The 14,859-nt window shown below is 42.0% G+C and overlaps 1 protein-coding gene across 3 annotated transcripts; it reads left to right on the top strand.

Annotated features, from left to right (window-relative positions):
- The first annotated feature begins 1,585 nt into the window (after positions 1-1,585).
- On the top strand, positions 1,586-14,095 carry LOC137414665 (uncharacterized). 3 transcript variants are annotated; one of them, XM_068100180.2, is made up of 7 exons: positions 1,586-1,769; positions 1,944-2,002; positions 3,613-3,703; positions 5,137-5,185; positions 10,106-12,046; positions 12,165-12,255; positions 13,739-14,095. In XM_068100180.2, exons 1-7 carry the CDS (start codon positions 1,603-1,605, stop codon positions 13,810-13,812), a joined length of 2,472 nt encoding a protein of 823 aa, XP_067956281.2. In that variant the 5' UTR covers positions 1,586-1,602; the 3' UTR covers positions 13,813-14,095. The 3 variants fall into 3 exon arrangements, with proteins under 3 accessions (XP_067956281.2, XP_078622674.1, XP_078622675.1); XM_078766548.1 differs by having other exon boundaries at positions 10,103-12,046; XM_078766549.1 differs by lacking the exon at positions 12,165-12,255 and having other exon boundaries at positions 10,103-12,046.
- The last annotated feature ends 764 nt before the right edge of the window (positions 14,096-14,859 follow it).

Raw genomic sequence — 14,859 nt, 5'->3', positions numbered from 1 at the left:
CATGTACCTCCAAGTCGGCTTTTTTTTGTTTCAGTGTTTTGTTTTGATTAATGTGCAGCCTATATCAGGTGTACATATGTACTTAATAGTCTAGTCCAAGCTGGATCCGACCAGAAAGGATAACCATTAGGAGTGCAAAATATCGAGCCCAAGAATTGGGCGTGTCGCTTATTGGATGTCACGCCTACCATTACAATCAGTATCCACTATAAACCAATGAGAGGTTTAGATTAAGTCTTAATCTAAACCTCTCATTGGTTTATAGTGGATACTGATTGTAATGGTAGGCGTGACATCCAATAAGCGACACGCCCAATTCTTGGGCTCGATATTTTGCACTCCTAATGATAATGTTGTATTTCCAGGGTACAATGTTTACAGCTTATCATTCGCAATAATTGATGACCTGGAGTTATAAGCAATGTATTCAAGCCAAAAGCTTCCCCCCCCCCCCCCCTAACATTGAGGGCGCCCTTCACATGAAATCACTGAATGTCCCTTTAAATTTACTGGTGATATTGTAATATCAAAATACACATTCAGTGTCCTAAAAATTTATATTTTGATACCAATTTTTGCTATCCATGACTTATATAACCCGGGAAATGTGTTTTTAATTACTGGATGGCGGCCATTTTGGATTTTTTGGTTTTACACGAATACGCGTAAAAATTCGCGAGGGCTCCTCGGCTAATATTGATTAATAGGTCATTAGGAGTGTTCATGCCAAATTTGGTGATTTTGTCCACCGTGTAACGGTAATTTTGCTAAGCCACCCTACTATGCGTGCAGTATAAAGTACATTCAAAACATTGACAAAAGGATCGTTTTTGTTTTTTTTATTAAAAGCTTAAATATTAATCGTGATTATTTTAGTTGTAATGAAAACGTACCTTGTCCAGTTTCCAAACATGGTTTTAGTTACTCGTAGGTGATGTTGAGTATATGAAATTGTACGTGTACATTTTGAAAGTGTACATGGATATAACTTATTTACAGTGCACGTGTGCATAATAACTTGTAAAATAATAAGAAAAAGTATCTCTTGGGGATTTTGCTGGCCTCGCTACTAATTAAGTATGCAGGCATTTCACTTCCAAGCCGTTTTTCGTTTTACTTTACATAATTTGTGAATTGCATGTCCATGCACATGTGAAATACAGTTTGAAGAGTCAGGCAAAAACCTAAAGTTTTTTTTTTTTAAATTCTTATTTTTAAAGACTTCACAACACTTCTTTCCTCTGCATTATGAGAATGTGCCTTCGTTGGGCGGTGTATATTAGACTGCTGGCACGATTGCCCAGAACAAAACATGCACTGCCTTGTTTCCTCTGCATGAGTGGCAATCAAAATGTACATTTGTTTCCTCAACACCTTACCTTAACTCAACTGGACTATGTCCAGCTGAGTTTTTGTCACAAAGGATTTTCCTATCACGCGAACCCGGGTTACACTCCCCCTAAAATAGATTAATTAATTACGTAAAATGATTAACAATCACGGGGCAACCCGGGTTACCGCGTGGTGGATCAAATGAGGAATAAAACGCTTGCGATGATGTGACATGCAGTTGTTTTTTAGGATGGCTGGGCACGTGATGGCATGTCCAGTGAGATGCACATGCAGTTGTCCATGACGGGACATGAGCGTGTTGAATATGCCCGCTGGAAGCATGAGCGCGAAGTTATCGACTGCGAGCGCCTGAGCCGGCATCGCAATGCAGCGGGCGAGTGGCGCCGTGAGTGGGACGCTAATAAATCGGAGAACATGTAAGCTTAGCTTGAGCATTGTTTTGTCTTCTCCCGTTTGCTGACACGTCCTTGTTGAACTTGCATGCAGATTTGAGGGAAAATTAATGCATCATTGTTTTTCTTCTTCTTTTTTTCATTTATTTATCGTGCTTTCTCTCCCGTGTCCCTTCCATCTCCTTCTCTGAGGGGCAGGTTTAAAGAAAATGCAGGTGGAGCTGAAACTGATAATGGAGATGGAAATGTTTACCAAGGTAAGTGTAAACTTGGCAATAATTGACAGCCCTCCTTGTGTTATTTCCTTGCTTTTTTTCAGAACCGGTATTTGTGGGATCACACAGGTGAGTAAGGACCAAGTGAGGCCTTTGCTTCAAGAATAATCTCCGTTTTGCTTTCTCAGGAAACCGAAAGCGGCTCTTTGGCGTAAGGTTTCGTCTTGCAGGTTTGGGCTAGCATGGTACTTTGCAGTTTTAACACGTTATTTTCTCACGGTGTGTGCTCCATGAGTAGATCCAATCGTGCTCTCCAACTACAGTGCTTCCATCATCCCAAATTATAATTGTGTATTCTTACAAGTTTTCAAACTTATTGTAACTCGGGCATGACCCGTTACAAAGTCGTGCCCACACCGGGGCTCTACCCCCAAGATAGCCGAATGCCGATTGAGAGTGGTAGGCGGGGCTTTGTTCCAGCCCAAAATTAACAGCAGTTACTAAGACTGCAGAACAAATATGACATGTTCACCTCAGTTGAAAGCTATTTGATGATAAAACAGTGAATTCAAGTACATATACAAACAATTTGCAAAATTGAGAGTTTCGCCTCGTGAGGGTTTCCTTTTGTATCCATCTTGTCCATCCAATGTGTCCTCTCCTGTCCCTCATTCCTCCCCACACATATTGTTTGTCTTAGTCTGTCTCTGTCTTGTCTTGTCTCTGCCTTCAACTCCAGTTGGTGTCCTCCCCCCATCCCCCTTTTCAACTGTTACTTTTGTCCTGTTGTGTCCTGATCCCATTCAGTGTATTAATACTAGCTCTTCCACGAGTCTCGATTATGTATACAAAACAAAACGCAGGATTACTCCCTTCCCTCTCCCCATTTCACTTGTATCTGTTTACAGCCATAGGGTAATGGGGAGCGGCAGGGAAAGGTACCAGCACAAGGAAGAAAAAAGAGGGGAAAAAACTATTGGGGGGTGGTGGAATGATGCAGCCCCTGGTCTGTGCACCATTGTGGGGGTCCACTCCGCTACAGGGCTCTAGGTGCAGTTATCACTGCGGCAATCTTCCTCCTGGAGGCCGAGTCGTAACCGAGGCCGAGCAGAGCATATGGCAAATAAGTCCTACTGAACCGATGGTACATCCACTCAACTCTCCGCAAGCTTCAACTCTTAAAGGCTTGAGCCAGGCATGTCTCACCTGGCCTAGCGTCTTTCCGTGGAGGTTTCGGTCCATCTATCGGGCTCTCAGTGACTTTAAACCATCGGGCATAATGAAATGATAACGAGCACAATCTGGAGTTGAAGAGAAAGTCAAACCTGATCCAGGGCATGTGTGGCTAAATCTACTCATTACGACATAAAATTTTCTCCACAATTGCTACAGAAAAGACATGCAGATATGGCAGTATGTACATGAATCACAAATACAAAACAGGTGTTCCCATTCCCTTCCATGCATGTTTAAATATTGTAACCATTTCAGTCAGAATTTTTGTTTGTTCATGTGCATGATGCCTTGTCATTAATTTTTTTGGAGCATCTGCATGTTGTTCATTCACTTCATTTTGGGTTTTCTTTACATTTGACAACTGCCTCTTCTTGATGTTGCTTGATTTACACCCCACTTGTCGTCATGTCTAACAGATAATCCTCGTTCCCCCCGTCCTCACAACCTCGCGGCCTTCATGACTCGCCCACAGTTCCAAAATCCTGCAGGGCGTAATCGTGACTACAGGTGGCTTTCTTTTATTTTCCTGGGCATCGTGATGTATCTCCAGTGCCCTCCATAAATATTGAAATGGTGAAGTCACCATTTGGTGAAGAAATGGTGAAGTTGTTATTATTGCTCTCTACTCAATAAATCTGGATTTTGGATCAAAAGATGAATATGAGGCAAGAGTACAGAAGGTTAGATTTTATTTCTTGGTATTTCTATGTATATATGTTTTACCATTGCAGAACAATAGCACTTTTCATGTTCAGTTCCTGATTTCAGGTAAGCATATATATATATACAAATCGGAACACGAACCTGCAGTTTAGTAGTACTTTGGCTCTTTAATTTGGCAAATTGTACAGAACCTTGTGCCAAGCGTGCATATGTGCACAGAGTATTGTGGGCATTGTTCTAGTCTGTCTACCTGCCTGGTAGTTCGTGCTCCGATTTGTTTTCTACATTCTTGGATGTCTACCATGTTTCTTTCAACATTTTGTTACCTTGGAGACATGCTGAATGGAGAAGGTGGATCAGACTCGGCAACGGTTGCTCGAGTGAGGTGTGCACGGAAGAAGTTTCGGGAACTGAGTGGCGTGCTGACGAGGAGGGGAGTGTCATTGAAGCTGAAGGGAAAGGTGTATGCTGCATGTGTGAGAAGTGTTATGATTTATGGGAGTGAGACATGGGTAATGAACGAAGAGCAGCAACGAAGGCTGGAAAGGGTGGAAATGCGAATGGTTCGGTGGATGTGTGGAGTATCGTTGAGAGAGAGGAAGACAAATGATGAATTGCGAAAGATGATGGGAATAGAGCCTGTGATGGATGCTGTGAAGAGAAACAGGTTGAGATGGTTTGGTCATGTGTTGAGGAAGGGTGAAAGTGACTGGTTGAAAAGAGTGATGGGAATGAATGTAGAAGGAAGTAGAGGACGGGGAAGACCGAGAAAGACTTGGCTAAAGATGGTCGAAGAAGAAATGCGGGCAAGGGGGTTAACAAGGGGAGATGCAGAAAATAGGGCAAAATGGAGAACATTGTCATGGGGACCGCAAGGCTAACCCCCGCTCTTGCAGGGAAAATGGCCTTAAAATGCCTGTTGTTGTTGTTGTTGTTGTTGTTGTTGTTGTTGTTGTTGTTGTATTCTTGGAGCTAAATGTTTTTTTGTTTTTTTTTGTTTTTTTTTGCTTTTTCTTCCAATTCGTGGTCAATGGCTCCAGGACCATCCCTTATTTCAAACTATGTATGGTATATATATTTACTCTTCTGAAACTTATTTGCTGCTCTCATCATCCACCATTATTTTACCCTGATAGCTGTACATCGGCATCCAAAATCGACCCCCCTCTCTTTACCCCATACACCTTGGGTTTTTACTAGTAGGTTTGTGATGCACACCCAGAATCTTTACTGACTATATGAATGTCTGTCTGTTGTTTCAACCTCCTGCTTGGAAGCATGCACGATGAGAGATGGCGAGATGACACACCAGCACCATCTTCAAAGGTTCGTCGCATCCACGCAGTGTGTAAGGCACTATAAATAGCATGGAAACGTTTATAGGTTTGAGTACGGGGAAGAGGATTGATACCAAGATAAAGTCACAGCTTTCATTTATTAGTCCCCTACCGGTGTACACCGGAGGGGACTATAGGTTTGCTGTCAGTCTGTCAGTCTGTCCGTCTGTCAGTCCGTCACGCAAAGAACAGTTTTCCGGACTTTTTTCCTAAACTCTTAAAGCTAATGATTTCAAACTTGGTACATGGTTTCCTCATGATAAGTTACAGATCATGTTCGAACTTCACGACGTTTCGATCATTTTTGACAAAGTTATGGCACTTTGAACTTTGGTAATTTTCCCAACAGTTTTCCAGATGACAGACTGCCGGTAGGGGACATGTATTGTAGCGCAATACTCAGAATGCTTGTTAGTCCCCTACCAGTGTACACCGGGGGGGACTATAGGTTTGCACGCCGTCCCTCCGTCTGTCAGTCCGTCAGTCCGTCACGCAAAGAACAGTTCTCCGGACTCTTTTTCTAAACGCGTAATGCTAATGATTTCAAACTTTGCACATGGTTTCCTCATGATAAGTTACAGGTCAAGTTCGAACTTCACGACGTTTCGATCATTTTTAACAAAGTTATGGCACTTTGAACTTTGGTAATTCTGATAATTCTGATGATCCTTAACTCGGTGCCATTTTAAGTTTCAATTTCCTTTAAAAACCAATTTCTCTGCAATAATAGGACCGATTGAGATAGGACCGATTGAGATAAAAAAAGTCAGTCAGCATGACGTCATGCATCACATGGTTTCTGAGTTATGACGTTTTTAAGCATGAACTTTTAAAACCGAGCTTCTCCCTCATTTTTGATCCAATCAAGGGGAAACTTCACAGATCTGTTCAGCACTAGAATGTCCTTTTGGAATTTGCGATAGGGCACGTGGTTTGGCAGATATCGTTAATTAAACGAAAATATTTTTTTTAAATGGATATCTCTTGTTTATTCTCGAGTTCTCCTCAAGCCGCACTGCGCGTCCTCAGCCTCGTCTCACGAACGTCAACAGCGCGACACAGCGCGCACTCTCCGGAGGGGCGGAGCCAAGCCGAGCAACATATATATACACATCGATGATTGATCGTGAACCGGAAAATATAATACATTACTGATGGTTTCAGTTATGACGTTTTTAAGCATGAACCTTTAAAACCGAGCTCCTCCTTCATTTTTGATCCAATCGAGGGGAAACTTCACAAATCTGTTCAGCATGTCAGTCTACTAAAATGTCCTTTTGGAATTTGCGATAGAGCACGTGGTTTGGCAGATATCGTTAATTAAACGAAAATATTTTTTTAAAATGGATATCTCTTGAATCGCTAGTACCTCAGACCGTGAGTTGGTAATAATTTATATAATTCACACAGTGCAATACGTGCAGGCTGCTCCACAGAGCGACCTTGCGGGCTTATCAATGAGGCGAGGCGTGACACACATGTGTCTCAGCATACCTCAGATCAAGTTTGAAAACCAGCATCAACCGTGCATAAATTTGCATATTCGATCATTTTTGACAAAGTTATGGCACTTTGAACTTTGGTAGGCGACATGTATTGCAGCGCAATACTCAGAATGCTTGTTTTATTAGGAGGGACATTATGAGGTTGTCACGTAGGGCTGGAGGTATCAAGATGGTGCAGTGTTGGAAGGTGGCTGAGGATGTCCATTCACACATGAATAGCAGGGTCATAGAAATATTATTTGTATATGGAAACTATTGGTGGACATTTGGCCTATTATACATGCCATATCCACCCTCCATTATTTCAAACAATTGCATGCAGTGCAACTTGCACAGCTCACCCAAAGTAAGAAATCTAACCAGTGAGATGGAAAGCAAATCGAAAAGTCAGCACGCTATTACCTACTTTTTTTAGCCGCGTCGCAGACGCTGCTCATAGAGTGCCCTCTGCTGTTGTTGTTCTTCTTGTTCTTCTTCTTCTTCTTGTTGTTCTTCTTCTTCATGTTGTTCTTGCAGAGAAGACAAAACCTCAAAGCTCCACCCATTCTGGGAACCATAGCTCCACCCATTTTGGGAGAGGCTTCATATAAACAAATATCCACCATTTTATTAACTCGCATAGCTTTGAGGCCTGTTTTGTAGGCCCGTGGTGTCTTCCTCTCTCACACAGTTTTATTTCAAATCAAATTCGATATATCATTTCATTTTTCACAGTCGCTAACATAGTTTTAGACTCGGTTGAAAAAAAACGGGAAGAAAATCCAATGAAAGTTGCCCTTTATAGAACGAAATGAATTCTCAAAGGCCTGTAACTTCAAGTCCATTGAAATATATATTTTTTAAATCGCGGCATGCTCAGTCATACACCGCCCGAAATAACAGACGGGAAAATGCCGAGATATATTAAAAATTCGTCCATTTGATGACAATCGTCACAATGAAATATTTAATTTATACGTCGTCACAATAATGTGGAGAGAGGAGCATAGCTTCGTTCACGTGTCGCTACACACGAGAAATTGCCGAGATATATTTTTTTACAATCACGGCATGGTCAGTCATACACCGCCTGAAATAACAGACGGGAAAATGCCGAGATATATTAAAAATTCGTCCATTTGATGACAATCGTCACGATGAAATATTTAATTTATACGTCGTCACAATAATGTGGAGAGAGGAGCATAGCTTCGTTCACGTGTCGCCACACACGGGAAATTGCCGAGATAGATATTTTTTTAAATCGCGGCATGGTCAGTCATACACCGCCTGAAATAACAGACGGGAAAATGCCGAGATATATTAAAAATTCGTCGCCACACACAGGAAATTGCCGAGATATATTTTCACTTTGCACAAAAATAACATCAAGTAATCGAATCAATAGGAATGTCCTGTGCCTATAACATCAACGTTATAGGCACAGCTGCATCTAGGCATTGTGTAACATCGACGCGGCTTTTGTTTTAATTAAAACTTTTTGTACTTGTTTTTTATAAAGATACTTTAGGATCTTCAATCTGAAAAATATAGATCGAGATGTAACAAATGACTTTGCTTCCCAACCTTAGTGACTGTATTGTTGTGGAACTAAGTAATTTAGCCTTGAATGATAGAGAGACTCAAAAATTAATGTCCAAACTTGTTCAGAAGACAATCGACTGATTTTTAATGAAACGTGGAGGACTTTGCTTATGTTACAAGGAAGATATACATCAAAGGAATACAGAAAACCACTTGGCACGAATCGAAATCCAAAAAGAACACACACACACACACACAAACACAACAATTCCGAAGCAAAATCCTAAAGCATTTGTGCAGCACAGCCTTTCTTATACTTGTGAAGAAAATGAAAATGGGGCTGGGCTGAGGGGAGCAGAGAGAGGAAGGGGGAACGAGATAAGAAAAGTTGCAAGTGATTCAAGCGTGATAAAGGCAATCTGGTTTTGTCCATTCCTTTCATCTTGGGAGAACATTCACATAACCCACAGTTGTGTTGGCTTGAAAGAAAGTGTGCAAATCATTTGATTCCCCAACACAGTTGCTAGGCAACCATCTCTTCTCCAGTGGGAGGACGACTGCTTAATCTCATACAAATGTTAACACTTTTAATGTAACTTCAGAACTGCACTATTTATTTATACAAACTTACTAATAAATAAAAGTGTTTTATTCTATGGTTTAAACCTTTTGGGTATACAGTTAAAGTTTTACGAACTCATAGACAGACCTTTTGGAAAACAAAGTATGCTTTGTAATTTTAATTATCGGCTCACCAGGCGTGGAGCACGTCATGCAACATGGATTTGGCCTTCACTTCTCCAAGATTTTCAAGAGTTACAAACGGCGGGAAGCTTTTCCGAGCAGGCAGGTTGCTCCAGCAACCATTTGCCTTTAGCCGAATTTATGACCTGTCAATGAAAAGCTCTGAGTAAATAGTTGCACTTAGTAAGTTCTATAGAACATAATTAAAGCTGATTAATATATGTATTTATGAAGCTTAAGTAAGCAATTAAAACTTGTGTTTGCCACAACAGGTGGAGGCTCAAGGAAATCCACTTAACTTACACAAATTACGTACGCAATTAATTTCCTTCCACAACAATTTCCAGCCTGGTGTTGGCTTAGCGGTTCGGGTGCCGGTTTGGGATCCTAGGATCCTGGGTTCGAATCCCGGCTATCGCTGAATTAACGCCAGGGGGGTTGACTCAGCCTGTCATCCTTCCGAAGTCGGCAAATTGAGTACCATTTCACTGGTAATTCCCTGTTTGTTGTAAAAAGGCGACCAACAGGGTTGGCGGCAGGAAGGGCATCCGACCGTAAAACATTGCTTCAAAAAGGGGACCAAGGTGCCCGAAAAAGGCCAACCCCTGCTCTGCAGGGAAAAATGGCCTCTAGAGGTGGTTCTTTTTGTTTCTTTCCACAACAGTATGCTCAATAAATGCATCTTCTCCTTGTTGCCATAACATCAAAGCAGTAGTTTTAAAATCTGACCTTTTTGGGGATTGAACCCAGACAAGAAAGCAAGTGAGATATCCTGAAATATATATTTCATGAGTTATCTTGTTGTATTTTAAAAATAAAAATGTCATGAGTATTGAAGGGGTTGGGAGGTTGAAGGGGATCTCGCAATGTTCAGTCCAATTTACATAAAATGTATGCAACTTGCTCAAACCCCATTTATGAAGCTGTCCCCTCCTCCCCTGCTCCCCCCTCCCAATCATTGCTTTCCCCATAACATTTACATGTGCAACAATTTTGTCCAACTCATTTTTTAAAACTCATAACCCCCTCCTCACCCACTTTCATATCCTGCATTGTAAACATGACTTCATGAAAGGTAATATTTGGATACGATATATTTGCTTAGATAAATAACGGTGTACCCATTCATCCAGCAGGATGTGCTGCAACCAGTACCTGCAGATCGGCCGGTTCAGAATCGAGGTCGAGGCCGGGACGACATACCAGAAGGTTCAGATGATGGTGCTATTACTTCTTCAGTTGCCTCTAATGATGAAGCAAATACCTCAGTACCTGTCTCGGCCATGAAGCCTCCCCGAGGCCGGAGCACCAAAGCCATGCGACCGAAAGAGCAAAGAACACTACGAGGTCAACCAGCGCTACACCTGGATCTGCCTGAGCGTGATCCTGTTATCGAGGGTTGTGAGCGAAGTCAACTCGATACAGGTGTGAAGCCTTCCACACCTCCATCTTCCATCTCACCAGGCAATGGCTATCAGTCTTTAGGGGATTGGGCCGATTTGGTGGAGTCTGCTTCCCCACAGAACCATGACTTTTCAACTCTAGGATCAGATGGACCAACTTTTATTCACAGCACTCTGCCGTCCCACTCGGCAGATTATTTTGCTGCCCCTCTGCCACTGGAAACCTTCATGCCAGGAGAAGAACGCGATGTAGAAGGCGCTGCAGAAACAGTATGTGACAACCCTGTCGAAGGAGAAACTCCGACAAATGTGCAAAGCTTGAGGGCAGAAGAACACCACGAGGCAACACCTGATGGGTGTAGTCCTGGGGAACGCAACACCTTTGTACTGGAAGGTGAATGTACCCCGAATGGTATGTCCACTCCCATCCCAGTCGAGAGTTCTTGTTTAGATGTTCCACAGCCTGAGGTGTTGGCTCATGCTAACATGGAGGAAACCATGGAGGGGGATCATAACATCTCACCATGTCTACAAGAAGAAGGGGATCATAACATCTCATCATGTCTACAAGAAGAAGGGGATCATAACATCTCACCATGTCTACAAGAAGAAGGGGATCATAACATCTCACAAAGTCTACATGAAGAGGGGGATAAAAACATTTCACCAGGTCTACATGAAGAGGAGGATCATAACATCTCACCATGTCTACATGAAGAGGGGGATCATAACATCTCACCATGTCCACAAGAAGAGGTGGATAATAACATCTCACCATGTCCACAAGAAGAGGGGGATCATAACATCTCACAAAGTCTACATGAAGAGGAGGATCAAAACAACTCGCCATGTCTACAAGAAGAGGTGGATAATAACATCTCACCATGTCTACAAGAAGAGGGGGATCATAACATCTCACAAAGTCTACATGAAGAGGGGGATCATAACATCTCACCATGTCTACATGAAGAGGGGGATCATAACATCTCACAAAGTCCACATGAAGAGGGGGATCATAACATCTCACAAAATGTACATGAAGAGGGGGATCATAACATCTCACAAAGTCCACATGAAGAGGGGGATCATAACATCTCACAAAGTCCACATGAAGAGGGGGATCATAACATCTCACAAAATGTACATGAAGAGGGGGATCATAACATCTCACAAAGTCCACATGAAGAGGGGGATCATAACATCTCACAAAATGTACATGAAGAGGGGGATCAAAACATTTCACCCGGTCTACATGAAGAGGGGGATCATAACAACTCACCAAGTCTACATGAAGTGTCCTCCCACCTGTCGTCTTTACTACCGCAACAAGAATATGGCGTCTCACCAAGTGATGATGCTTCGAAAGATGCTGAACCACCACTAATGGCTCGCTGTGCCAATGTGGATGGAGAAAATGATACTGTGTCCAAGGAAACAGACATTATAGTATGTGAAAAGAAAGCTTGTATCACGGAGGGCAATGAGGCAGAGCACATACCAGATGAAGAAGATTGCTCAACAGGGACGAGTCTTGCTGATTCGGAGGAAGTCTGTTGTTCGAATGAAATTCCTTCTCCAGGAAATGCTGAAAATGTGAATGCAGAGGTGATTGAACCGGCAGAAGGATTGGGTGTTGGTGGTGATATTACGGTGCAGAAAAACTCAGCTTTGAAGGTAATCTGTTTTAATGCTCTAAACTATCATTGAAACTGCTCAGTTATTTTGATGGATATCTAACTCATTCAAACAAGTATTTTACAAACTTGTAATGGAGCTTTTGTTTTTAAAATAGAAAAATGAAGCTTCACCCAGTTTGGAGGTCTCAATACCCCCTGTTGATGAGGGGGAGAGCAAAACCAATGTTATACAAGAAGGTGACCTTGGTGAGTCTTCTTCTTTAATGGCCACAATTATTCCCACATTCTTGTGAGGTTGGCCAGGGGAGGTTTTTGGCCAAAGTCTTTCAAGAACTGGCTGGCCAGGCCTGACATTCGACCACAGAGTTGGGCCAGGAATTTGTAATTTGTTCCGCCGATAGCTCATCTACTCTTCACAAAGGACCTTCACCGTGATATATCTTTAACGTCCACCAACTAATACCCACAGACATATCTCCCTGTTTAACGTCCATCTGAGAGACGGCACACACTGATGGAATCACACACCCTGTGAAACACCATGATGACAGTTTACAGCTGGGTCGGGGTTCGAACCCAGGCTAGACAGCTTAAGAGCGAGTGTGCGTACCTCTCGGTCCTTTGAGTCTTCTGTATATGCTTATATATGCAGTAGATTTTTGTAATAACAGATGTGTTCCATCAACTGGTCGTTGTAGCAGAAAATTAATATAATTAATTGCACCTGCCCCCAAGTAGCCTGGTGTTGGCTTAGCGGTTAGGGTGCCGGCTTGGGATCCTAGGATCCTGAGTTCGAATCCTGGTCGATCGCTGAATTAACGCCAGGGGGGTTGACTCAGCCTGTCATCCTTCCGAGGTCGGCAAATTGAGTACCAGCTTGCTGGGATGAATGATCACGGTGTGTACCCCGATTTAGAATAGGTACACCGTATCCCTGCGCATCGTAAGAGCGTGACCAAGGGTTGGCGTCAGGAAGGGCATCCGGCCATAAAAACATTGCCTCAAAACAGGGAGCCATGATTGTCATGGGGCCCGCAAGGCTAACCCCCGCTATAGCGGGGAAAATGGCCTTAAAACGATCATTCATTCATTCATTCACCTGCCCCCAAGTGCCAAAATAATTCAAGTGCGTAAAACATACTGTCCTGCATTGCCAAAAAATTGAAGATTATTCTACCTTGTATGGGTCGACTTAAAATTCCTGTTTGCTCAAAGTAGTATTAAACAAACTGGCTCTGATATAAAAGATATGATATAATAGCAATATTAAACAAACTTGATTACTCTGCCGTGGCTCAATGGCTTTTGGTGATCTTTAAAAAATAAATTCTTCATTTTTCTTTTCATCATTTCAAGTTGGACGAGTTATAAGGACAAATATAACATTTTGCGGTCAAAAAAACCGCAACCGTGTCCGAAGGAAGCGGTTCAGTTTGGCATTTTAAATATGAAATAGGCAAAGCCGAGACAAATTAAACCCATTACAATTACCCTTTAGGACCCATCAGAATTGCCCTTCAGAACCCATTAGAATTACCCATTAGAATTTACCAGGGTGGGTTAGAAAGGTTCTTCTTCATTATTGACGGACGGACATAGCCAAATATTGAAGCGGCTTCACCACTTAAAGAGTAATCAATTTTCTTGTTGTGCTTGCAAAATATTGTGGTTTTTATGATTGCTTATTAATGTCCCATTCTATTTTTTTTTTCCCACCTGTTTTTGTCAGAGTTGAACACGGATCAAGTGACTGAACGAAGAGAGGATGTGTCCATCGACGTGCAGGATAAAGTGGCAGAGTGAAAATGGTATTGCGAAGCGTTCATCACATCAAAAAGAACTCTGCAATGAAATGTAACCTCTGATTATATCGAGATGAAATCGTCACCAAATTGCTGTCAGTCAATGCAACTTTGAATTGTTACTGACATGTAACATACAAGCTTTAAATACCTGTGCTCTAATTTTGTCTTTTAAGACGTTTGTCTCATTATAAATCTCACTTCCTTACCTTGATATCATTGCAGAGGGTCACTTGTGCTGTCCCCTACTTGCAATGAGCCATTAAAAAAAAACTAGAATGGTACACAGTGGAGAGCATACCTTTGTCAGGTGAACAGTTTACGTTTTGTATCCCACTGATGAGTAGTATCTGGATCCAGACCCCACCCACAATCTAATCGGCTTGTTCTTGTCACCTAACCAATTTATGCACCTAGTGTGTCAGAACTCTTCCATAACTTTTTGAGACATCCTGCTTTATATCGTTTTTGGCCCTATCTCTCAATGGTGAAGAATCACTTAAATTCTTCTAACTAGATCCAGATCTTCACCAAAATTGAATGATTCTTCCTTGTCAGACACCCAACCGGTCCACCAAGTTTTGTTCAAATCCGTCCACAACTTTTTGAGATATCCTGCTATGTATCGTTTTTGGCCCTATCTCCCAATGGTGAAGAATCACTTTAAAAATTCTACTAGCCGGATCCGGATCCAGATATTCACCAAAATCGAATCATTTCTTCCTTGTCACATACGCTACCTCTCTGCTAAATTTTGTTTGAATCCGTCCACAACTTTTTGAGATATCTTGTTCACAGACAGGACAGACAGGGGTGAAAACATAACCTCCATCCACCTTTGGTGGCCGAGGTAACAAGTTGACTTTAAATAAGAAGCTGACAAACATAATACACAAGCTGAGAAAACAAGCTGATGATTATTAGGGTACCACATGCCTTTCAGGCTTTCATACCCTATTATTTTTGTTAAGATTATTATTATTATTCTGCCGGGATTTTGTGGGTTTATTCCCTTTAAAAGTAATTTTCTCTGCAACCATTGGTCTGA

This window comes from Myxine glutinosa, chromosome 12, assembly GCF_964187855.1.
Source record: "Myxine glutinosa chromosome 12, kmMyxGlut1.1, whole genome shotgun sequence".
Lineage (NCBI taxonomy): Eukaryota > Metazoa > Chordata > Myxini > Myxiniformes > Myxinidae > Myxine > Myxine glutinosa.
This window is presented reverse-complemented; position numbering and strand designations above follow the sequence as displayed.